We start from the raw sequence: 26,407 nt of genomic DNA, 5'->3' as shown, positions 1-26,407 counted from the left end.
TATTACCTTCACCCCTTTTACCCCCACGAATAGTCTTGAAAAAGAATTTCCAAGTGCTGAGAGACTTGGCAAGATTACTTGTCTGTAATATATGCAGCATTCCTGAAATGCTTGGCACATTAGCCTTGAATCAATTCAAACTAAAGTACTTCACTACCACTGTTTTTTTTAACTGTTTACAGTTTCATTGTGGAAACACCTTTATTTTCCACCACAGACATCTTACTATAATGTAACTGAAATATTTTAAAAGTAAATGGGGTATTCTTGTTTCCCATTTAACAAATTGCAGTAATCCTTCAGCAAGGCATAAACCTTTACTAGGGAGCAGTTTTCCACCTTCTGCTATACTCAGGCCATAACATGACTGTAGCTGCAGCTGGTGATGCAGAGGAGTGGTGCCTTTGTCCTGTAGCAGACATCCTAACAAGGCATGTTGTCTGCCTCAGCTAAGACTTCCAATAGTAACTTGCTTCACAGTATATTCCAATTATAGAGCACAATCTCCCTGGACATGTGTCTTGGCTGTCTTTTTACAGGCAACAGGAAACTAGCTCTTTACTTCACAAAATGAGTAGGATTGTCTCTGGAAATGTGAAGCCTCAGTAGATAGGATAGAGGCACTTGTGAGAGCTTCCACTTCAGTAGTGAAGCTTTTACTGGAGTAGACAGCTTTGAAAACAATCACTGAGGGTAAAACAGAAACAGCTGAAGAGCTCTGTATGCCCCTAAAAGAAGGGAGGGGAAACCTCTATGGAAAATATGCAATTAATATTTTTAACCATTTCAAAATAGTGCAGCTGAAGGAAGAGAATGGCAGCTGAGTATGGAATACGTGGGAGAGATGGAAGGTATCGAGAAGAAAAGTATAGAAGATGAAATACAGGTTTGAGACAACAGTTAAGTGCTATGGTCAGAAAATGAATTCATTTAGTCTTTCCCTGAAGGATAGATTAAACCAGATTTTCTTGAATGCTCTGAGAGTGTACGTTCACAACAGTTCAGACTGATTTAAGGTTGGAGCTCCCATAGCCCTGCCACTGCCCCACACTGCCTTCCTGCACCAGTTCTGGGAGCTCAGCAGTAATGCCTTTTTTGAGGCAGGCTTTCTTCTTGGCTGGATCAGTCCTCCTGAGCTGGGTTACCAACAGATGACAGTGTCAGGGCCAGCACACAGGAAACGCAGAACTCAGTGTCAGCGAAAGGAGAATCACAAAAGCCTGATTTTACGTCAACTTAAACTGCTGTGGTGCTGCACCCCTTCTCTGAACGTGGAGTGTTGGCAGGGATGCTATTTAGGGATGGGATGAGAGGGTTAAATTTAATGGTGTCTTAAAAATCAGTGAAATCTAATTTAAGACTGCCATAAACCAAAGTTCCTTAATTTAGCATAATTGCACAGTGTCAAGACAGGGCTGAGCTAAGGTAATTTGAAAATGTAGCTATGTTTCTTACATCTTAACATGCTCAGATTTATAAAATGAAGTGAATACTTGTTTCCTCTGGGAAAACTGTATCATTTTTCTTCTTTTAAACTTAGTGAACTGATTTTATATGTATATATACACACACACACATATATAAAAACATTCAAACTTTAGGTGGAATTACCATGGATTTTCCTCTGGAGAATTCTATTCAGAGATGAGGTGATTGCTGCTATCAGCTGAACAGCAAGGATGGAAAGGATGTGGGGAGGAAATATGCAATGCAGGCTTTACAAAAGACACACGCCATTTAAAGTGTGTAAATGAGAAGCTCCATTATCATCCTTCCCCTGTCCTGACTCCAGTCATACAAGTACTCTGTAGAGGACTGTAAAAGCACTTGTGAGTTTTTGACATCAAGATGAAAGACGACAAATAATGAGATTAAATCAAATGAAAGTCCAACTTACCAGAAAGCAATTTTTTCTTCCAGAAAAGCTAATTTGTGCTCAGTGTATTGAGGGCGGTTTGAATTATACTGAAAGCAAAGTAAGCAAATAGTTGAGAAGCTTGTTTTGACAAAAGGATCATATATTAACCTTTTCTGCCCCAAACTGAAGTGCTATAGAAACTTTCCCATATTAAAATACTATCGGTTATGATTCAGAAAAATGTTTCTCTTATAATGTATAAATAAACTTCTCATGAGATTAATGAAATTTGTAGTAGATTTCATTAGCATTACACAACACTGACAGAATTTAAGCAAATGTATCTTTAAAAGGATCCTTGAAAAGGATCTGGAAGCTCACTTCAGAGCAACAAGTATTTCAAGTGCTGTTACAGTCTGAAAAGTGACTGCAACAGAATTCGGTATAATAGATCTCCAATCTGTGAACCATGCAGTTGTAGGTATCTTTGTTATGTTTAAAATACAGTTTACTACTTCTGGTAGTGCTGTAGCACAAGGGAGTAGTTGAGATGAAGTTGAATTGACTGTGATCCTGAAGACTAAACCAAACTTGAAGTTAAGCTTGCATATAAACATGCTGCAGGTTAAGGCCTATCTGTTTAATGCCATTAGACTGAATTCTCCCTTCTTTCCTTCCAACAGATCGATGGTACTATCTGGAATGTCATGTATTTATCACCTTTTAATTTTTTCCAAGCCTTCCAGAGGCCCTTAATTCTTTGTCTGAAGAAAGGCAACTAAAAGCAACCTTTTGGGTTGCCTTTAGATTCATACAGAAGCTAACTATGCTCTTTTACAGCTGACTATTAAAAAACCCAAACAAACAAAACCCAACCAACCAAACCATTTTATCAAATTGCTAGTTTTCAGCCCTGAAGGCCTAGGGGAGCACAGAAAGTACTGAAAGCTGCAGTACCTATTTATGCTCCCCATACCTGTTCCACCCTCTTGGCTGTGCCAGAATAACCACTTCTGATTTAGAGAAGTCTGTATTTACTGATCTGCTGGGTTATTAGACATGAGTCAGTTCCCACATAGACTTAGGTGTTGGTCAGTTTGAGGTTGTGGTTCTGAGAGAATCTAGTGGCTCCCTGCTGCTGACAGCCACTCGCAGAAGACAAGATCTGACTTGGGCATCAACAGGAGGTAAATTATGAGACTTCTGTGGGGAAAAGGATGGGGAGGGGATGGGGTGGTGGTGAAGGGGTGACAGGACGACAGGAACTCTTGATGCAGAATGCTAAGGTGGTGCTTGTGTGGCGTTTAAACCTGACAACACACCGAGAGAAGGAGAATGCCTGGGGCTGGGGGCTGCTTAAGTTGGCATTGAACGCTCATGAAACGCTGCTCTCCTAAATGCAAACCTATTATCAGCAGGTTCACTTGTTTTTAGGAAGTACTTTCAGGTCTACGAAGTAGAAAGAGAAAACTGGTGATGTTCAGTCTTTTTTTTTCCCCCAAAACCTATCGGTATTGCATATCCTTTCAAGTACTATTTTTTAAAAAGAGATACTAACTATGAAGTTTCAGGATTGTTCGGCCTTTCGTATTTGAATTTGTGTAAGTTCTTCTAATTTGTATATGTATTTTCACTGGAATTATTCTGTTGTGGCTAGATATGTTTGCTCATTGGATATTCAGAGGACCATTTTATTGCAAGATTTTTTTTACAAGTTTAAAAAAAGTAAAACAAATATTGTAATTTGTGAGTACAACTGGTTACAAAGCCTTTTTTTAACTTCAGACTTTATCTCCACAATCATATTCTAATAATGTTGCTTTGGTTTGCCAAATAATGCCTTTGCCACACACTTTTATGAGGCTTCCTGAAGATATTAACGCTGTCCTAATATTCTTGTGTATCAAGCTCAAAGGTCAGGATTTTTTAAGAAACAATATTTAGCAGCAGATGGAGATAAAATACTTTGAGCATTGTTTATTAAACAGCCACTGTTTGTAGGTGTAGAGTAGAGCAGAAAGAGTAATATAATTTTCAAGGATGGATATAGTCCTGGTATAATGCAGAAGAGATGCTTCCCAGCTGCCTGGCAGCATCACAGGCATGTATGATTAGCAGATGTATGCTAACGTAAAAGAGATTAAGCCCCAGAGATGAAGCTTTCTTACTTCTCACTATACAGTAAGGCTTGCTTTTGACTTTCTTCTTCTCTTTTAAGATGCATGAACACAGGACGTTTCTTAGTAGGCAGACTTTGTCACAGATATTTAGATCTCAATAGCTCCAGTTGTGAACAAGCTCAATAACATTCAAGAACTCCCTTCCAATCTTCTCTCCAAAACTTTTCACAGCATTGTGTTAAGAAGTCCAAATATGTTGTGGATATAAACAGTATTAGGACCTACAGGCTTTGGTTTTTTTCTTCATGAAAATATTTATGTAACTTTTTCATACTTAACAGTAACATCTGATATTGAAAGCAAGAGCTACCTGTTTTAACAAAGTAACTAAATGTTTTTCCTAATGAGTTGTTGTGCATCAGTTTTGTGTTGAAATTGAGGCATCATAACTAGCATCACAAGTAGCTCAACATGGTTCTTTGCTTGCCTTACAAACAAGTTAACAGAAGCAGTACTTTGGAGAGGAGTCATTGCTACAATGACAGTGCTACCTACTTGTAGTGGGATACTTCATGGACTAACCACAGAGATATTAAAGTAACATGGCAATTATATGGGACAGGTCAGAAATTATGCATTAGGTATTCTGAAACAATTAACCTGCTTGTTGTCATCTTGTTTTTGTGAATGCAAATATCTAGGGCCCGTACTTTAAATCAGCACTTGTAATTCTTCTTTACCTCTCAAAATATATTGACAAATTTAATTATTTTAGCACTCAAATTTATTTTCAAGAGCTTCAAAAGAAGCAAGTATGGTCTTTAACTTCACCTCGTTTAGCTGAGGGATTCAAGAGGAATGTTATTATGGGTTGAGAGATTTAATTAAAATGTTTAAAATTTAGTTCTGTTAAATGCTTCTTATGAACTGACAAAGACTGATTTTGGTTTCTTCTGCTGCTTAAGAAAAACAAAGCCAAGGTGACAGGTCGTTAATCATGAGATATCAATGCAATTGTATTTCTCAGACCATGTTGTCATGCTCCTTTAGAAACGGAATGTAAAGCCTACAATTAACATGTCTCCATTAGATTTTGACCTTGAAAGTCAAACGGCATTTTGTTCTTACTAGTGCTGTGCATCATACCTTAAAAGTAATTTCCATTGAGATAATACATTTTATATTTATTTAAAAACTTCCCCAGCCTTGGAGCTCAGCATTGGAACTGTAGTTTCAAATAACATTCCTTTGGGGTCTAGGTAAACATAATTGAATTGGTAAAGCATTTTTTTCCCCACAGTACTTAACTGTTGGTAAGGGTTGGTGGTTACACGATTGGTAGCTAAAACCAGGTTTTAAAAGTAGTCACCTGAAGCGTTTCAGATTTTGTATTTTTTTTTTTTTTGCTAACACTTGAAAGAACATAATTTGTGTAGTGATTCAAAACTAACTGGACTACAAATCTAGTCTGGGTGTACTGTAACTCTAAAAATAGCAGCTACTCCATGTCTGTGACACTCAATTTCATACAAGTACTGCTTCGGAGACACACAGCATGGAAGGCAGCAAAGACGACCTCTGAAGCCAATGGGTGTTACGGGATTGTTGTTCCTCCGGCACGGGCCCGGAGGACCGGGTTTAGCTCCTAGTCCTGCTACAGAGGCCGGTGGGGCCGAGGGCACGGCCCGGGCTCGTCCTCTTGGCGGCGGGGGGCCCTCACGCAGAGGCCCGGCCATCGCGCTGCGCACGGCAGCGCTGCTCCTCGCTCCCCGCGCCGCTGACTTCTCAGACCGCTCAACGCTGCTCACGGCTCCATCTTCCTCACGGTAACGTGCTTTTTCTGCCCGGGCAGGGGAGGTGAGGAGACCTCGCCGCGGCGGTGGGCACCCGGGGGCGTAGGCCTCCACGCCGGGGGCGGCACCTCCAGAGCTCCCAGCAGCGGCTGGGGCGTTTAAACGTGTTTTATTTTCGTGGCTCGCCGCGCTGTGGCGGGGCCTCCGCAGCCGGGGAAGCTCGGCCCAAACCCCCGGGCCGTGGCTGCAGCCCGCTTCGCCCGCTCGACCGGCGCCGGGTGGGGGTGACGTAAGGACCGCCCGCCCTAACGGCCTCCCGCTCATCAGCGAGGAGCGGCCACCCCCCTCTTGGGGCGCAGGCGCCTGTGCGCGCGCGCGGCGGGGGGGGGGAATCCGCCCGCCCTTCCGCTGTCGCGCCCCGCCCCCCCCCTGCCTCTCCCCTCCCCCCCCCCCCCCCCCCCCCTCCGCCGCCCGCGGAAGTGAGCGGAGCGGGGATGCAGCCGTGCCGCCGCTGCCGCTGCCCCGAGCCACGGGGGTGAGAGGCGCGGCGAGTCGGCAGGGACGAGGCGGCGGCGGCGGTGAGGGAGCTGCCGCTTGCGCCTCTCTCCCCCTCCACACCACCACCACCCTGCTTCCCGCGGCGGCCTGCGCCACAGGGTGAGCGGGCGGGGCCGGGGCGGCTGAGGGAGCCGGAGCGGGGGTCGCCGCGGGCAGCGCCGGGGCCGCCGAGCTTCAGGGAGCCGCCGCTTTTCCTTGCCGCTCCCCTTCCGCCTGGCGCTGAGGAGACGGGGTGCGGGCAGGGCGGCGGGGGGGTTACTTGGGGTGAGGGTTTATTTTTAGGTGCGGGGCGTTCATTCCGTGCGGAGCCCCTCCCCGGGCGGGACGAGGCTGTTCGAGGCGCTTGTGGCGAGGGGAAAGCGGCGGCGGCGGCGGCGGCGCTGCTGCTGTGTGTTGCTGTAGCTGCTGGGCAACTAATCCTAATGCTTGGTGGCCTCTTGACAGCTCTGCGGGCTCTCTGTGTGCGTGTGCCAGCTCCGCGCTGGCGTGAGTGGAAAGGCGGTGGAGACCTATAGGGTTCGGCTGTTGTTTTTTTTTATTATTATTATTTTTTATTATTTTTTTCCTCTTTTAGCGCTGGTTTCTCTTGCAGATGTTGCTGCAGGTGGGGGCAAAGGGAGCAGTGTGATTGCCTGGGATCTTGGGGCATCTCTCTCTTCACCTTTCAGCTCCTGCTCCAGTGCTGCTGTTGCTAAAGACTTTTTTTAACTATCGACTCAAGTACAATTTCGATGGAAAATGAAGGTAAAGATCTCATCAGAGTCACTGACTTCATTGGAGCTAAGAGGATTTTTGCATGCAATTTGGTGACAACTCCTACTGGTGCGTGTGTATGTTTTACTGTTCCAGGGGTTTGCAGGGTTGCTCTCGTGTGTTAATCTCATGGTACGAATTTTGATTTGCATTTTGTAGTTAAAGAATTGTAGGACCATCGTTCTTCTTTATTTGTACTGCTGCTTGTTGAACTAATTAGCAGACAGATTTTATTCTCTCTTGACAGATACTCAAAACATCTATTGCGTGTTTTAGTGCTCTATGTGTTTGGAAATCTCTTATTTAGATAGGGGCTTCTGAGCATTAGTTGCTTCATATTTGCTTAGATTATATGATTTTGTTCAGTTTCCCCCGAAAGGTAAAATTTAGAAGCATTAGTTGCATTTTGTGTTGAAATATTTTTGTGTGTATTTTGTGTTCTTAAAAATGACTTAACTTTGCTCTCTTGGCACTGAAGTTTTGAGTTCTACCACTTGAAAGATCTGGTATGAAGTTGTAAAATCTATGCACTGAAAGAAGTTGCTCTGTTGCGCTTTCTCCCTCTTGTCCAGGGAGTTATTTGAGTTTTTCCATGTTGGTCTTCAGTTTATGGTCTGGGAACTTTGAAAGCCCCTTTGCATTGGTGATAGCGACTGTGAGCTTCATTGATATATATATATATATATATATTCCACCCCCCTCCCCCTCCGTTTCTGTTTGACTCTGGGTGTTGAAAATCTCTGAAATGTATTATTTTTATTACTATATATGTAAGAAAAGAACTGTTGATTTCCCCCACCCCCCTTATCTTCAAAGAATACTGATGACATATTAGATGGATTTTTTTAGGTGGCTACTGGATTTCCTTTGCTATAGGTTGTTATGTGAGATATAGGAGCTCCTTTTCCTCCCACGCCATTCTGAAAAGAGAGGTGCTCTTTTAATAGTTTGACTTGAATAAAGAACTGGATTGAGTCTGTGAGGTAGACTAACTAAATTATTTTCTACGGTTGGATATTGTTCCATTTTGAAATACGGTTGTCTTCCATGACTGGAAAGTTGTAGTGATTGTGAAGTCCACCCTATGTTGAAAACTGTGTGGGTTATTATAATCTGGCATTTCAGAACTCTTTTCTAACTTTAAAATAATGTTAGTATTTTCTTAACTCTATTGATCATGTCTTCCAACTGAATATTTGTAATAAAGAGCATGGAACTTGTTAGGTAGAAGGAATTTTGGAGTGTGGGGGAGTCTCTCTAGAAGATCGATCTTTGTTTTGAGAGGCTAGATAGCTGATAGAAGTAGGGTCAGTGCCTTTGCATTTCAGTCACTGTGTTGTAAGTAAAAGGTTTTTGAATGGGCAGTACTGGGGGTGGGGGAAGCAAAGCGGATATAATACCATTGAATAGAAATACACTTAGGGGGGAAAAAAAAGTAGCTGTCTGACATTTGTGTGCCAAAACCAAAATGGCAGGAAGGCTTTTAATGCCTTTTAGTTCTATTACCGAATAAATAGTATATCATAGATGTAGTTTATAATCAAGTTGCATATAATAGTATGGCCCATTCTAATTCTTCTGATTGCTGGTAGCACAAAGATGGCATTTCTTAAGTTTCTTATGGAATAAATAAATTATGTTTAAAATTAGTAGTATTTGTATGACAGAAGTAACATAAAAAAAGCTTTATCTAGGGGAAAAATACTTCAAAAGATGATCAGATACATATTTCAAAGGCAGAAATAAATGCTATGGTTTATTGAGGACTTTCAAAATGGAGTAGGCTTCTGGGAGTAGGAGGAAAGCTGAACTTCAGTATGAATAAAAAGACTGAGTTGGTTCTCTTAACATTTGAATTACTTCCTCTCCACTCTTTCCACTCCCCCACCCCCCCATCTCGTAATTGAGTGTCCAGACAGGCATGTATATTTACAACTGTCTACTGTCTGTTTTGGTGTTCTTGGTATTTCTGAGCTCTTCTTTTTCTATCCATTTGACATTTTGAGACAGCTGGACACTAGCAGCTTTCATATTGGAACTTTTCAGCACTCTTGAGAGGATCCTTAATGTATTTTCTCCAGGAGACAGTTGAATCTTTGTAATCTTGTAAGACAAACATTGCAGTTATTCTAACTTTAAACTTTTTTGTTGTTGTTTTGCAAGTTTGTTTGAAAGGTCTCTTTAGTTTGGATATTGAGGAAGAGATGGCAGATTTTTTTCCTCTGTATTTGGATGAATACTCAAGATTGGGAAGTGATAAGATGGTTTGGAAAACTGATGTTTTCCTGTGTTAATTCAGTATTCATAAGCAGTATTATATGTTTACTCTAAGCTAGTTAATGTTTTGTCCCAAGACTTCGTGGTTCCTGTCTCTTGTGTTGGGATGATTAAACTTCCGCAAAAATTCATGTATTTCATGGTAGTGGGGAAGAAAATTTCCCATCATAGGAAGACTTCTGCTTAGCTCAATAAAACTATGACTTAGAGGAATGACTTTGTATTTCTGCTTGAAAAGATAGAATTTTGTGACTTCTTTCCATAAGCGGAGCTTTTTCTTAAACTGTAGGCAGTCAAGAGAACTTGCATAGACATAACTCTGAGTGCAAACTAGGCTTTGTAATTTTTTGATTTCTCCGTTGATGCCTTTGGGCTGTTTTAAGTAATTTTCTATAATTGTAGTCTGAATTTTTTTTATTACCATCTTTTAGATTGTGACAGGTTCTTTGCTCTACTGAGGATTGTCTTGTAGAAGACTGCCTTTTAGTAGAAAAATAAAGAATACAGTTTAGGTTACATCAACTTTGAGCTTCTCTGCTCTGAGATTGGACTATGATTACAAATACAAATTGTTAAATAGTAATGTTTTGTTACCAAGGCCTGTTTTCAGATCATTAAATACCTAACAGAAGAGGTCAGAGTAACATTTTCCCACCTGTAAACCAAAAAGATTTTCACAAAATAGTGTAGAAGGTTGGTACAAAAACTCGAACCAGACTTGCTGTAATAGAAACATCATGTGGTGATTCTGAAATCCTTCTTAATCTTCATTGTTTTGAGTCCTAGTTAATTTCAGCTAATCTTCAAAGACAACTGTTAACTTCGGCCTGTAGTCTGTCAGTAGTAATTTCAGGATAATTTTGATAATTGGATGAGTAGTGAGATATAAGTCAAGAATTTTTTTTTTCTTTGAAAAAGGTGCTTTAGTTCTTCACATAATCCTGAGATGACAAATGAATTCTTTTTGTTTGTCATGTGCTTGAAGTGCAGTTGAGTTTCCTAATGAGTTTCATGGGTGTTTTTCTTAAATGGTGAAAATGGGCTTAGTTGCTAAACTAACAGATTGAAGATCAGTGAATAGATTTTGGTTTTTGGGGGCAGTGAGTTAGCACCCTGGACTAGCTCATCATGGATTAGGCAGCTGTAAGTACTGACGAAGGGGTGGAGCGTGTGTACATGCAACTGACTACAGAGGGGGAAAGGATGGCTGCGGCAGCAGTGAGTTGGTAACAATTTAAATTGTTCCAGAGTGGCATCATCAGTTGTTCATGAAAGTAATATCCAAAATAATCACAATGAAATTTGTGATGGAAAATGTTAGAAATTCTGAAATGGACTTGGTGTTATCACGGCAGTTCACATTCCTTTTGACATGTAGATGATTTCCTAATAAACTAATAGATGAAACAAGAATTTTGATATTCATTGGTTACTGTTTCTTACCATTTGCAGCTTGCAGAAAATTAAACCCAATACACTTATGTTGGCAAAAAAGTCACATCTCTTCTGTTTAACTTGGGGGATAAGGTGAGAGAAGAGATTTTTTTTTTCTTTTTTAAAAAGTGGAGAGTCTTCACTAAAGACCAGTTCTAGTAGATACCCTCCTATATTTTAACAGTGCTTTGATAACTTAAATGACTGCTAAGTTAACATAGCACTTGTCTTGCATGAGAAACATAGATTTCCTTTTTAATTGAACAATCAGTGTCATCTTTTAATCTGTTGTTTGACTGGTTGATGGAGCATTAGATAGTTTTAGTCTTTCCTTTCCCCTTTTTTTCCCCATGCAGATAAATCAGAAATGTTAATCTATAATAATCTAGAAGTGGTTTAACATGGAGTCTGATTGAGTTCGGATGTTGCAGAATGTATGTTCAGTTATTTTGCTAGCTTTGTAACTCCTTTACATGGACAGTCTATGGCATACTCTCTTCTTAGTGAGTCAGGAAAAACAGTGGTATAAAGAAAATGCAGACAACTTAGCTAATTCAACAAAAAAGACATTTTTGCTTGCTTTTTTAGTGAAGAGTCACAAGTATGTGGTGATCTTGGGATGCTCTTCTATAGGACTGAATGAAATGTCTCATTACTGCTGAAAGAAGATCTTACTGTATGTGTTGGGTTGGCTGTCATGGTTGCTGAATTTGCCTGACTTGCTAGTTTGGCAGAAGGTTAGCCCAGCCCTTCTTTCCCCTTGCCCTCTGTTGGACAGCTTTCTGTTGAATTAGTAAGTTGAATGGGCTCATGAAGCATCCAGTTAATGTTGAAAACAGTGAGGGACAAAGGAGTGAGACCTCCTCCTATTAGCATAAGCAGACCATTAGCTTGACTTAGTTCTTTATGTAATCATAGCTTCAGTTCAATGTAAATTCACCCATAGACCATGGTGGAATTTTGCAAGAGTGGAATAAGTTAGTAGGTGGATTTTAGTTGAGACCTGCTTTTGTGTTGGTGAAAGAGTTCAGGTGATACCTAATTGACACTGGGTGATAAAATTGGTGTTTGCAGTGTGGTTTGTAGAAGCTAGAAGGAATGATAAAGTTACAATGCAGAGAAGAGAAGGAAAAAAAATGCAATAATCAAGGTATAAATTTGGCACAAACATCTGTTTCTAGTTATTTGTTTTGTAAACATTCTAGTCTAAACAATTAGAAAGGATAAAATGGATAATGGATTAGCAGATGCAGCCTACAGAATCTTTTACAAAGGCTTTTAAAATATTTTTAAGTAACAAATTTTCTGCAGCACTTTTTTCTGCATACGTAATTCACAAAAAAAAGCTTGGTGAATACAATGTTGCTGCTTTCTTGATACTAATTATAAGAAAGCTTATTACCATAAGTAGAGTAATTATGCAGTGATTATGTGTGCATTTAAATTGTCACTGACACTAGCTTTGTCCTGAGAACTGTTGTAAACAGTAAGTTCAGGATTTTTTTAAGTAGAATTTTATTTTGTCACATTATGAAGTAACTGCATAGCTGTCAAGGATATAATCAACAACTGGGTCTTGGAGCTTCGTTCATTATTTTAAAGAAATAAATACTGAGCAAATATTTCTATTGGTGTTTTTGCTTAATACAATTATATGGCAACTAAAGTCTGCACATGTCGTGGATACATTAGTAGTATATCACAGGGTGCTAAAATTCTTTATTAGTGTTTTCTGTTCAAGTGCCGTCCTTCATTTTGAGAAGCTCAGCACTTCAAAGTGTTATGAGATACAAGCAGACTATTGGAGAGGAGCCATATGATCTTATTTCTAAGTTTATATGTTCTCTTCTAGAAAGTTAGCAACTCTCTGGCAAGATAAATGACTGATATTTAGACCCAAAGTCTTTTGGCCTTCAACTTCTAAAAGGCTTCATGTGAATCAGGATTTAAGCAGAGGTGTATGCTATTTGGAGTCAAGTGAGATATGGCCATCGGTGCTCTCTTCGTTGGGTGATGAGTTTCTGAACTGACCCAGTGCTGTTATACATAAACTTTGCTTTCATCAAGGCACTAGCATTTATTTGATCATTTTAGTGTGTGCTTACAATTCTGTATCTTTTTGTTCTTCTGATTAATAAGTAATGACAAATGTATGAAATGTTCAAGCAGACTCTTCCAGTGTTCAGGAGTTTTTTTTGAACAGGAAGAATCAAAGCTGAATATTTTGGCCAACCAAATACAGATCGGTCTGATGTGTTTGTCAATGCATTCTTGGTAACTCTGATGCCACCTCAAGGCTTTCAGCAACCAGGCTTTAAATTCATCATAGTACATCCTCCAGAGTATACAGAAATGCTCTAAATGGTAAATCTCATAGTGATTGAATACGAAGTTTGAATGTTTGGCATTCTTAAGTTTCAACTGTATACTACATAAATGGATGTAGGATAAAGGAAGATAAGGTGGTGTTGGGGGTTTAGTCTGAAATTTTTGTTGCCGTTACTCCTACAATCTATAGCATTGCAGTCAGGTTAAGGTATCATTATTTTTGTGGAATGTTTTCTCTAACTAGAGAGTGGGCAGCTGTCATTCACAAGGCTTGCAAGATAACCACATGGAATATACTACGATTACAGAAAATTGCCCAGCTTTACTGTTGTGCTGGTAGCCTCAGTTGAACTAGATGTTTTACTTTCCTCTCTGTTTTTTAAATTAAAGAAGACGTGGTGAAACATCCTGAAAGAATAAGATGTATTTCAGGTTGTCGAGACGTGTTTCTCAGAAGTGTTTTTTTTGGAAGATATTTTTGGTACTTATTTTTAGTACTTGAAAGTAGTTCTTGAGCTTTATAGACTACTGTAGAGTTAATAAGTTGGATGTTAAATGGAACATCTTAGTCTTTATTACACTGCCTGAAGTACATGGGATTGGGGATAGGTGTCTTTGAATATTTTAAAACTTTTAAGATTGGGCAAACCTTGAGACTTGAGATGGTCAGTGCCAATATTCAGATTTCTTAGTTGGTCAGAAATGCGGAAGTGTTGTGTACCATGGAGTACAGTTCTGCATTATGGCTGGTTGTTGGCTATAGTGAAAGTCCTAAGCACTGCTGAAATAGTACTTGAATACAAGGCAGTTTTTTTTTTAGGCTTATGGGGCAGCTTAGCAGGTTGTTCTCATAATTTGGGTATTTATATTTCTTTGGTTAATGGGTGGTGTCTGTGCCAGGTTGAATATTGCCCTTTTTCTGTAAAGTCTTACAAAATAACACACAATAGCAAGGGGCTGAAACTATGTGACCTCCAGGACAGAAATTATTCTGCAAGGAGAACTCATTAATGCAAATTAGTGTTTCTCTTTCCTTCTGGCTTTTTTAGAGACAGAACTTTTCTGTGTGCACTTCCTTTGATGTGGGGACTCCTGGTAAAATGTTTAAACTAAAATAGTGTTGAATAGGAACAAATTTCTTTGAATATTAGAATACAAGACTGCTGCAGCTGTTTCCCCAGAAGTGAAAAATCATCACACTTTTCCAAAGGAATCCATTCAAATAAGATAGTAGACAGTAACTTCAAAGCCTTCAGAAAGTATTTCTTATCCTGAGCAAACAGTGCCTGGTAGAAAACAAGTGGCTCATTAGTCCGCAGACTTCAACCTTTTGGGGATGGGAAGGGACAGCTCTTTGCAGTGGCAAGTAAAATACTCTTTTTGCAAATTGGTCGTGGATGTTTGTTGAATGAATGTTGGCACTTGTTGCTGTAAGAAAGCAGCATTATTTCCCATAAAAGTATTTGTCAGAGTATAATACTCTCCGACCAGTTTCTTTTAGATAATCCACATATGGAGGGTGTAATGTTTAATATCAAATGTGTGTATTTGAAGATATTTGATGTTATGTGGGATTTCTGATTTAGCAGAATGACATTTGTACTATGTTTCAGTATATTTTGTAAGCTACACTTACCAAAATACAGAAATTGCAGTACACAGTTCAATCGCAATACCAATGTGACTCCCATTACCAGTCTCTATAATATGCTCACCATCATGATCCTCAGTCACCAGAAAGGAATACATGTGTTGAAACCAGCTCAAGCCTGTTGCTCTCTCTGAAATTTTATTGGTTGTTCAGTGCATATGTTGCGCTGAGCCACAAATGCATCCCCCCATGCTGGCCTGGCTAACTCAGACATTCACATTCTTTTGATGAAATCGGTGAGAAACATTTACACCACCAGTTGATCCACTCAACTGACACAGTTGTTTATCCAAAGCAAAGGCCACCCTCCAGTCCCCATTGTGCTGAGGTAAAGTTAGCTGCTTTGCAACAGCTGTGGTTAGTCACACCCTACATTGTTTCCTGAGCTTCATGGGTGCATCGCCCTTGCCCATCTCCTCTGAGCCTTCTATTGTAGGGGTTTGTTGGTCAGTCACAGTATTTGAGTATTTTTCATATCTGAATTTACAGGGTTTTGAGGCTCATTAGGGAAATTGCTAGTTGAGAATACAGGAAGTAATGGGTCTTTGTGATTTAATCCCATATGAGGTACACACAGCTGTATCAGTGCAGTCTGTATAGATTAAGCCTTCCTGAATATAACTTCCAATTTTATGCATGTCATTAAAATATAGGTAAATTAGTTCAAAAGCCAAGAATAAGACATTAAAAAGTGGAATTTACTTAAGGTAAGTTTGTAGCTTGTCTGCATTTATAGTTTTTGAACTTGATTGCACTGATTTTTATTTGTGTTATTAAATCTGTATCCACCACACTCAGCTACTTCCACCTGCTTCTTCTGTTACCATAACTGGTGAATTTCTCTGGAGATTTAACTCCTCTTAAAATGGGGTGGAGTTTCACAGAGGGTATTGCAACCACATCGGGTATTGCTTGTTCCAGAATGGTCTGAGGGCTCTTGCTGCTTTCTCTGCCATGCCTCCACTTTTGGAATTCTGCTGTGCATCTGAGGTTTGCTTCTGGGTGTGCAGTTGGTCTAGGACTTACTGTAACTATTGAGTGTGCCTAATGCCTTTTTTTTTTTTTTGGTGCTTGGCTCTTTGCTGTGTCTTGTCATCACTTGGTCATTGTTCTATGTCTAGGACCTGTATTGAGGTTCTAGGAGCACCTTGCCTTCTAGACAAATGGGGGAGGCAAAGATGGCAGAAACATCTAATGAAATAGATATTTTTAAGGTCATTGTTAGAAAGTGACTCTGAAATCACAGGCATGATGCTGAGCAATGACCTATTTAAATGGAGAGTTTGAAGATGGACAATAAGATGGTTAAAGATCTGGATCTCCAAAGCTTCTAGCCAACATCTCCTAATGAGTAGGAGAAGACTTTGCACTGATGCTTCATATCTGATGGAACTGACAGAAAAGAGGACTACTTGCATTCTGGGTAGAGTCTTTTCCTTAAAGGTACCTTTCACAGCCAAGAGTCTTTGCCTAGCAGGAACTGTTTCCAAAGTCCGTGTGTGCACACACAGACTCAGGCCTCTATGCCCATTGACATCTAGTTGATCTCTAGCCCTGTGTGCTTTCAGGATGCCAGACAGTGCAGAAGAGGTAAGCGCTTGGTATTTTGTTATGTTACTGTGTGCACAGATGTCTACAGTAGTTGATCTATCTGTCGTTACTCCTCTGCACCCACCATCCTGGCTCCGAATTGTACAGAACTGGAGAAGAACCTGCTTAGTAGGATCTGAGCTTTCTAAACCTTTTAATGTACATCACATATAGTTTGATCCTACAGAAAATTCAGGAAATAGGAAGCTTGTAAGATTCAATCTGTTTTGTATTCAGTGAAACACCTTTTTATTATGTTGTTGAACACTGTAATTTTTTTCAGTGCAGGGGAGGTAGATAAAAAATGGAAGCTAATTCTTATGGTGGGTGAGGAAGTGCTGATCCTTTTGGGATCCCAATAAGAAAGGCACAAACACTTGCAAGGCAGATCACTATTAATAACTCAAAAAAGGTGATAGCAAGGTATAAAATCATATGTCCTTTCTGATGCTGGGAACCCTGAGAAGATACAGCTTTGGATGGATCTCTGGTCAGGGCATGGCACACTGTAGATCTCGTCTGCTCTGAGTTCACTAGTATTCTTTTGGGGTTTTGCTCACAGTACAGATTCATCAATCACTGATAGCAATTGGGTCTGGAATGTGGCCTTTTGTCCTGGTTTCGCCTGGGACAGAGTTAACTCTCTTCTTAGTAGCTGGTACAGTGCTGTGTTTTGGATTTAGTGTGAGAATGATGTTGATAACACTCTGATGTTTTAGCTGTTGCTAAGTAGCGCTTATCTTAAGGCAAGGACTTTTCACTTTCCCATGCTCTGCCAGCAAGCAGGTGTGCAAGAAGCTGGGAGGGAGCATAGCTGGGGCAGCTGACCTGAACTAGCCAAAGGGCTATTCCATACCATGGACTGTCATGCCCAGTATATAAAGAGGGGGGAGTTGGCCGGGCAGCGCGGATCGCGGCTCGGGAACTAACTGGGCATCGGTCAGTGGGTGGTGAGCAATTGCATTGTGCATCACTGGTTTTTTTTTTTCCCTTCCCCCCTTCCTTTTTTGTTATATTCCTTTTCATTACTATTATTATATTTCATTATTACTATCGTTAGTATTATATTTTACTTTAGTTATTAAACTGTTCTTATCTCAACCCACGAGTTTTTACTTTTTTTCTCTTTCCTCCTCCTCACCCCACTGGGAGGGGGAAGCAGCTGCGTGGTGCTGAGTTGCTGACTGGGGTTAAACCACGACACCTTTGAAGTGTCCCTTGGACAACATGCTCTAATATCCTTATCTCATTAATAAAGCTGCAGTTCCTGAGCAGGTGCATGTAATATTTCAAGTGGAAAAGACAATGTACTGTACATATACTTAAGATTAAATGCACATTGATTGATTATGTGTACATTCATTAATTTTACTATTGATTAGACACAGCATGATTCAGTAGTGATCACATGTATCTGCGATACGGAGGCATATACCTGGATGTGGGTCACTAACTGCTTGTACGATAATAGTCCTACAGGTTGATCACTACAAACAAGTTGAAAGGTCTTTATAGTACTTGAGTTGGCTTGAAAGGGATTCAGTTTTACAGGGAACGATGGGGTAGATTCAGGCTGACTTAATCAGCTGTTCAGATGGATGGGAAGATTCAGAAAAAGGTGATAGGTATGGTTAAGAGGCAAATATTGGAAAGCATGCTGAGTCAGTGCTTCCAGTCATCTTTTTCCATTTCCAGTTGTGCCACAGTGTTTCCTGAGAACTGGCTCTACTAGCCTGCAGTTTGCCAATGAAACTTCTTGTGTGGTAGCATAAAAAATTCTTTCCGAGAGTAGAGTGCTTAAACCCAGATGCGTTCCTGTCTCTCAGGTTTCTGAAGGAACTTCTCAAAGAAAGAATCAGCATCTTTCTTTAAGTACATCAACTTAAATTTCATTGTTTTGTAAATGTCTGGGTCTTTTCACTTTTACTGTTCTCTGTAGTTTTGTTTCTACACCACCTTTGTATTTTGCATTTGTAGGTCAGTTGAGTAACTGCATGCAACATTTAAAGGACTTTATATTAGCTAATTAGTCAAAGTGTTTTGGTCACAAGTTTGTCTAAAAATAGATTTTGCTAAGAGAGTGTTCTAAATTTTTAGACTGCTCTCAGTGAAGGTAGGTCCTGCCATTTGCATTCTCTGAGCAAGCAGAGCTAAAGTTTCCCCTTAAAAATAATAGTAAAAGTATCTCAATGTCAGTGAGCCCTGCTGATTGATAATGGACTCTTCCTGCTAAGCTGAGAAACAGAATGGTAGAGGTAAGTTGTTGGTACTTGGTATTGGTCACGGTAGAAAGAAGGTAGGCAGACTCTTGTAGCATATGAGGAAGAACAGTAACACATTACTGTTAACTAGACTTTTCTTTAGAGAAAACAGAAGGGCACTCAATTTCTGGTAGTGTAAGCCTTCCAGACAAATTTGTATTAATTTCAATAAACACACTTTGGTCACAGTTCTGTGGTCATATGATTGATGCATATTTCTTGGCCTAGAAATGGTGGTGTGTACATTGGAATAGATCCAAGAAAAGTCCATCCTGAGGCAGCTATTTATTTTTGTTAGTTAGCATCCTGCTTCTTTGTTCCTTGGTAGAGTTAGCTGCAAGTTGTCAATGGGAAGCTGTAGTCATAGCTCTAGAAGCTTCAGTGGTTAGGTACGTGCTGCCTATCTGATACAGCAGCATAGGCCAGTGTCTTTTCTTAGCCCAATTATCCATATGAAAACTTGGCCTGCAACAAAGTACTGAAGTGTTTTAAGGTATCAGCTGATAGATGCTTGAAAATTAATTGCAGCATAGGATGGGAAGACATCTTACTACATGTGTGTAGTAAGACTCCTTCAATATAGAACGCTGTGGTTTTGGGGATGGCTTCTATTGGATACGCTAAAAGGTGTTGCATGAGCCCAGATCTCCAGTGCGCAGGCCTGTAGAGCACTTGCAGACAGTATTGAATAAGTAATCTTTCTCTTGCTTTGTGGAAGTAATGCATAGTAAAGGCAAAATTATTTGCTTGAATATAGTTATTGTGTTCCATCAGATAGTAAGCACTTTTTCCAACTATTTTTTTGGTCCTAAATCTGTTGGTGTAACCCACTTTATATTTTGGAAGGTAGTGATGAAGGGAACAGTGATCAGTTTCTCATTGCCTAAGCAATTGAATTTAATTGGTGGCAAAGTGTTAGATATTTGAAACTGTTCTTTTTTGAACTACAAGTGTAGTTTAATCTACACAGATTGTGGAAGTTTGATTCTACAGTCAAATTGTATCATCAGATTGTAGATAATCAGAATTGTAGAATTATCTACAATCTGATCATCAGATTGTAGATGAGTGAAACACACATTCAAAATCAACGGCTTTTTGAGTCTGTCACAAAAAGGTTGTCAAAATAGGCTTTGTCATAGCACAGTTCTTCTGTGCTAATGAAGATTTATTTGGAAAAGCCTGATCTCTGAGAGTACTTTAACATTTCTGTTTTAGGATATTTAACTTCTTAAAATATTCTTAAAAAGCTTGTTGTTAGACTTTCTGATGCCCTAATTGATAGTACTAGGGAAATGATCAGTTATGTATCCTTTTTTGGAATTGTTTAGCAGCGATATCAGTTGGTATAGGGAAAAAGATTTTTCTCAGCACTAGAATTTGTAATGGCTGTCAGTTCATTTCTGCCTGCTCTTACTAGGGAAGCTTGGTTGCTCAGCATTTTTGTTGAGAATGTGGAGTCATCTTAATCAAAGTCATACGCTTGTGGGTTTGTTTTGAAACAGCACTTAGGCTTAATGGTTTTCAGCCCTAAACTGGTGTTTGGTAGCTAATACCATGAATGTGGTATCTATTTTCAATAAAAATCAAAAGCTAATACTTAGGATGGGAAACCTTAAAGAAAAGAACATGAGCTAGTAATTCCATAGGGTGTTTTATCAAAGAGGGGAGATTGTGGCAAAATTCTGGGTGAATGTTTGGTTTAGAAAAGTGTGGTCCCAGAAAACTGAAACAGAAGTAAGCTTAAAATCCAAAGAAAATTAAGTATAACAATTTAAAGTATGAAAAGTCATCATCTCCAATGGCAATTTCCTGACAATTGAAGTGATTTAACTTAATATTGATTGTACAGGCTTAATAGCAGCTGTAACTGGGTGTGTTCTTAATTGCAGAGTAGGTGAATTTGAATGGAACTGTTTCTTCTGAGGGACTAAATCTTGTGAGCATTAAGTGCTTCATGGGTGCTGGTAAAAGTGGTGGTACACTTAACCAAAGGCTGTCTGCCTGCATGGAGGACTGAGTGGTCATGATGATGCAGCACTTCCCATGATGAAGTTTTTGGGAAATGAACTTGTATATACCAGGGAGTATTTTGTAAGGCTTAGGGTCACAATGTCTGTATTCTTCCTAACTGAAATACCCGCCATTCTGCTGGTATTGTGGTCAGCTTAAGTTGCTTTAACAATAGTTCTGTTTTGTAGAGGGAGCCTTATGATGCTGTGTTCTGTGAGAAGCCTTAAACTGTGAAGCAAATGTTTGTCCTTCTGGTCCAGAATAGTGTAACCTTGTTGGTGTAAGGGCTTGTTACCACTGGGTTTTGTAAAGACCCCTTGTTAGGAACAGAATTATACTCATGATTTAGTTTTTCTTCTGATATGGAAAGTAATAGTTCTTTTAAAATACTTTAAATACACATAAAATGTTGAGAGAAAAATCTGTTATTTTGTTGAACCATGGCTGAAATATTTTTTGACTCAATTTCTTGTCTAATTTGAAACATGTAAAGGTATTTGGAAATAACTATCTAGATAATTTTTGTAAATGTATATATTTATAGTCTGTAACAATGTGTGTTCACCATCATTTTTAAAGAAGACTTACATCAGTGTATATACTTAAGGTTTCGATAAGTACCTAACCAATGCTAAAGCATATTTAAGTCACATATTTTGTAATACTCTGAAAATTTGGCCACAGACTTTCCAATTCTGATCTTTGCATAAATGCATCATTAAAAGGATAGTAAAGAACAAAACAAAGCTCTTTCAGTGGAATGAAATATGGGAACTGGAGTGGAGGTGTGGCGGAGCGTAGCTGATCTTCCATTCTTGGCCCTTGCTGACCTGCACTCCAGCAGCCCAGCTGCTCAGTCCTGCTGGCTTCAGGCTACAGAAAGCTGAGTGGGGCCCAAGGGGCTCCCCCTCTTTGGAGGCCAGTAAACACATTGTTAAGGTGCAGTTCTTTCATCTGCAATCCCCCCTGCCCAGGAGCTCAAACTCGCATCCCATGTCGCCCTGCCTCTCATCTTAGTCTCTAGACCTGCTTTCTTAGAACTACAGTGAAGGAGCAAGTCTTGTCGGTTTACTGTTTCACTAGGAACTACATGACAAGTGTAGAGAGTTTCCAAGGGTTTCTCTTGAAAGTGAAAGCATGTGAGTTCCAACTGTAGCACTTTCACTTTGTTCATTGTTCCCTTGGGCCCCTGGGATGAAGTCTTTGTCTCTTTACCTAAATAGATGGAGTCTATTTAGGTAAGCAGCTAGAAGAACAAATATTGAGTTGAATTGATCTCAGCTATTGTATTTGAGTACATGGCAAACAGCGTGTGGTATAGAAAATGAAGATTGTCATATCTTTTTAAGGGCATAAAAATGCTGGAATCTTTTATTGTCATCTTCAAGTACTTTATCTTATATTTTAAGTCTCAGCATGCATAGAGGAGACTTATACAAGACAATAATTATTTTTTTAAAGCATAAAACCACTTATTCAAAATCTTTGGAAGTATAATGGTAAGACCATTTCTGTGATGTGCATGTTTGCATGTTAGGTGTCTTCCAGTTAATGGAGGGGGGAATGTGTGTGTGGCACGATGGACGAGATATTAATTGTGGGTGCAGTAAGATAGTCAGGGAGAAGAAAGAGTATCACTCCAGCTTCTCATTTAATAAGCAAGAATTTGGAAACTCTGAAGCTTGATTGAATATCAAAGCAGTACTGAGCTACGTGATTAATGTTGCTATTGTGCTGTTCTGCAGTTCACAAAATTTTAACTTCCTAAAATTACAGGAAAACATTACTTTTTATAGCATTGACTTGAAGCTTTTGTACTGTAGTCAAGTTTTATGACTTCACTTGCATCTGTGCTCTTGTTGGAGGTTTTCTTAATGTTGTTTTTCCTTTCTTTGTGTACAAGAAAATGTAAATAGGCCTGCTTAGACCACCTTCATTAATGAGCAGAAAGTAGGGGCAGGGAGTGAAATTTATCTGGAGTGTTTACTTTCTGACCAGGTATTGATAATGAGCTAATGGATTATGAATATATTTGACTGTTAGGATCTTTGTCATCACTGAACATGTTGTTACAGAAATTAGTCTTCAGTTGCATGTCCAGTGGTTTCTTTTATTATTGCACATGGTCCTGCATGAAAATAAGCTGAACTGTAGATTGGGGTTTTTTTTGAAGTGCAATGGTTATCAAAAACTACCTTTTAATGGCATTAATACTGCATTGCTCTGGTATATGTTGTTTGAAATGAAATGTTAGTTCTCTCTTCCCTTCAGACTTTGGTTTTGTTTCTTAGGTTGCACGTCTTCAAAAAATCCCTGATGGTGACAATGAGACAATGATTCCTGTACTGTCTTCAAAAAAAGCAAGTGAATTGCCAGTTGATGAAGTAGCAAGCATTCTGCAAGTAAGTGATTTTGTATCTTTTAAGAATGTGCTGATGTTACCAAACAATAAGTTTGATACTTCTTAAGGACGTATCTTGTCATTGAGAGTCTATGCATTATCATGCAGTTTGATACTAGCTATTGTCTACTTCTAAAAGCATGTTGCTTTTTAAATTGTTACTTGAAATGCTCTAATCTCTAACGTTTTCAGAAAAATTGGGTATTTGGAGGGGGGATGAGATTCAACTTGAAAATGTTTGGATTTCTGTATGCTTTGAAGATTGCTTTTTGTTAATAAAAATCCTAGAGTCAATCTTCCTATAAAATTCCGTCCTGTTTTTCATAGCTATTGCTTCCATTTCTCTAAGGAACCCTTAATGTCGTTAATTTATTTTGGTAGCCTCCATTTTAAGTGGAGGAACAGAATTGAGAAAGCTACCCATTGACAGATTTATGAACCATTGAATCTGGGTTAATTTTCATGATAGACTGTCTTTTTTCATTTTTTGTATGCTTGACTGCTTGAAGAGTACACCATAATAAATGTTGGTCACTGACAACTCAAGACTTTGAAGCTACTGTTGTCATTTGGCTGAGTAACTGAACTCCTGACATAATCCTCAAGAGTCTGAACTATGCCCAGTTTGGCTTGTTGAAGAGTTTTCTCCAGGGAAGATCAGCAATCATTTAGATATGTGAAACAGCATCTGCTTCTGTAGTTCTTCTGTGAATTTTTTGTTGAATCTCTTAAGTACTGCCAAATTGAGTTTTAAAATAGTGGTTAGTTAGCTTTTATTGTCATACAAACATTAGTACCAAGCTTGTCTTTCTGATGTTGGCCAAATTTGTGTAATCTCAGGCTATATATTTTGGTGTTGGAATTTATTTCGAAGTCTAGCTTATCAGTGTAATTGCTGACTGTGTTATTCTTTGCATATTTTAATAGGCTAATCTTCAGAATGGCTTAAAAAACTGTGAAGTTTGTCATAGACGGGCATTCCATGGATGGAATGAATTTGATATTAGTGAAGATGAACCATTGTGGAAAAAATACATTTCCCAGGTTAAGATTTTTGTCCTTTCTGCTTTTTGGTTTTAATACTTGTCAGTAGTTTGTTCTTTATTACTTAGCTTTCGTGTGCATGAACATATTCTGATAAAAGTGTGGAAACTCTAGTAGAATAGGAAATAGCAACTTCTATAATTTATATCATGTAGGTACATGCCAGTGTTTTAATTACATGATTTGTTCTTGAATGTATGTTCATAACTAGCCAAAGGGTACCATTTATAACTAGCCTGAGGGCTGGAGAAGCAGAATAAAGTTCCCTGTAGGCAAAGACTTGAGCATGAATCGCACTAAGGTCAGACACAAATGCATGTGACTGTTGGTAACTATTTAAAAAAAAAAAAAAAAAAAAAAAAAAAAAAAAAAAAAAAAAAAAAAAAAAAAAAAAAAAAAAAAAAAAAAAAAAAAAAAAAAAAAAAAAAAAAAAAAAAAAAAAAAAAAAAAAAAAAAAAAAAATTTAAACCCTGAAGTAATAGATAGTTAATTCTAGAGAAATTGTTTTACTTGGGAGTGACTAAAAAGATATTCAGTGCTCTGCTGATGATAGCAGTGGGAACATCATCACATACTAGCTGTCCTCTGGCATTAATGCTTTAGTTTCCCATGTGTAGTGTCAAATTAGTCAGATGAATCAGAACACTTCTAAAGCATGATTATCCAAGTCTATTTTAGGTAGGATTTATTAAGATACATATTTGCTTTGACTGTGCTTATCATGTGTGCTTTTAGAATGTTCTTTGCTTTAATGGTAGGAATGTTCTTTTTTGTAACATTTCTCAAAAAGACGATGTTAGCAACCAGCTGTCATGTAGAAGCAAGATCCTTTATTTTAGCCTTAGAAATCTGAAGAAAGCGTATGATGTAAAAGGAAAACTTGTATCTTGTAAAACAAGAAATCATGAATTGAAAGTTACGAAATATATTGCTGCCTTGATAGTGATCAGTTGCTGGGAACAGGATCAGCCTGTTATCTCAAAGACATTTTGAATATATTTCAGGCTTCTTTTTGTATGTTTAAATACAGTATAAACAAATACAGGAGATTATTCTTTTTGTCTTAAAAATGTGAGTCAAGAAATGTAAGAAACAGTTTTTTCCAGTTGTGTTGAATACGGTCTATTCAAGGTCTTTGATATTTAAAGAAAAAAAACCTCATGTAAACATCTGAACTGTACAGAGTCAGATTTTCTTTGCACTGGTAGGTTAGAAATATTTTTATTATAGAATAATATGTTTCAAAAATAGGTGTGCTTTGAGGGCTAGATAAAATGGTCTTTCTGTCAAGAGTATTGCTGAATTACTGTTCTGTTTCATTTCAGTTTAAAAATCCCCTTATTATGCTTCTCCTGGCATCTGCAGTCATCAGTGTTTTAATGCATCAGTTTGATGATGCTGTCAGTATCACCGTGGTAAGGAACTAAAATTTTATCTTTGGGAGTACCTCAGAATGTGTGACCACATGTACTTTCAACATCACATGAATGCCAATGTGGGATGGGATCACTTGATTCTAATTAATGAATTTGATTTGCATGCTATCATTAAATCTGTTTAGTTTGTGACTGGATTTTGGGTTTTTTTTCTGGGCTGATAGCAGTAATACATATCAAAATACATCAATGAGTAATTATCGGGCTGCATTTTGCATCTTTACTCTTTCATTGGTTGAAATGCCTGTCTTTAGGCATTTGTTTAGAGGAGCAATTTTTGGTGTCTTCTGTGTAATTTTATCGTAAATTATGTTTTAATTTCAAATTGAAACCAACATAAGCCTTCTGTGAATTTACTTGAAAGATGTAATCTTTTAAAACATGAAAAAGAAATGTAACCTGAACTCTCTAGAAATAGCAGAAGAAAGATAGAAGCCGAAATAATGTTTGGTTTTTTTTTTCTTTCGGTAGAAGTTGCAGTTAAATAGAGTGCTAAACTAGTGAGCCAAATATAGTACTGCTAAACATTTGTCATTGCAGATGACACAGAAGAAAATTATAATCCCTTTGACCTTTTTGGGGTGATAGGTGATAACTGAAAATTGGGATTTCTGTATGATCAGAGGCAAGTTCTAGCTGTGTTTTGTCTTGACTGACCTCTGCACTCTGTGTTGAGTTTTACTTTTGTAACTAACTGAAGGTAACTGGAGGTTTGTTCCTAACCCCTCTAATTCTTTAAAAAGAATAGTTTTCTTTGGAAGATAAACTATGTGGCTTCTTTAAGAAAAAACATGCAATTTTGAATTTGAGTATAGTGTTAGTTTGGAATGGTCTGTTGTGTTCCGAAGTTGAATTTAGGTAAATTATTGTATTATGAAATGTATTTAATT

At 38.7% G+C, this 26,407-nt stretch overlaps 1 protein-coding gene across 2 annotated transcripts in view; it reads left to right on the top strand.

The window, feature by feature from the left end:
- ATP2C1 (ATPase secretory pathway Ca2+ transporting 1) overlaps positions 1-26,407 on the top strand; it is an 80,271-nt gene that overhangs the window by 18,279 nt on the left and 35,585 nt on the right. For both annotated transcript variants that reach the window (XM_050892732.1, XM_050892731.1), the window contains 3 exons: positions 22,928-23,038; positions 23,965-24,081; positions 25,407-25,496. In XM_050892732.1, coding sequence (XP_050748689.1) covers positions 22,928-23,038; positions 23,965-24,081; positions 25,407-25,496 — 318 coding nt within the window. Of the gene's footprint in view, positions 1-22,927; positions 23,039-23,964; positions 24,082-25,406; positions 25,497-26,407 lie in introns of those variants that run through there.

The sequence above is a fragment of the Gymnogyps californianus genome, chromosome 2 (genome assembly GCF_018139145.2).
Source record: "Gymnogyps californianus isolate 813 chromosome 2, ASM1813914v2, whole genome shotgun sequence".
Taxonomy (NCBI): domain Eukaryota; kingdom Metazoa; phylum Chordata; class Aves; order Accipitriformes; family Cathartidae; genus Gymnogyps; species Gymnogyps californianus.
The sequence above is the reverse complement of the archived record's forward strand: the minus strand, read 5'-3'. Positions and strand labels throughout refer to the sequence as shown.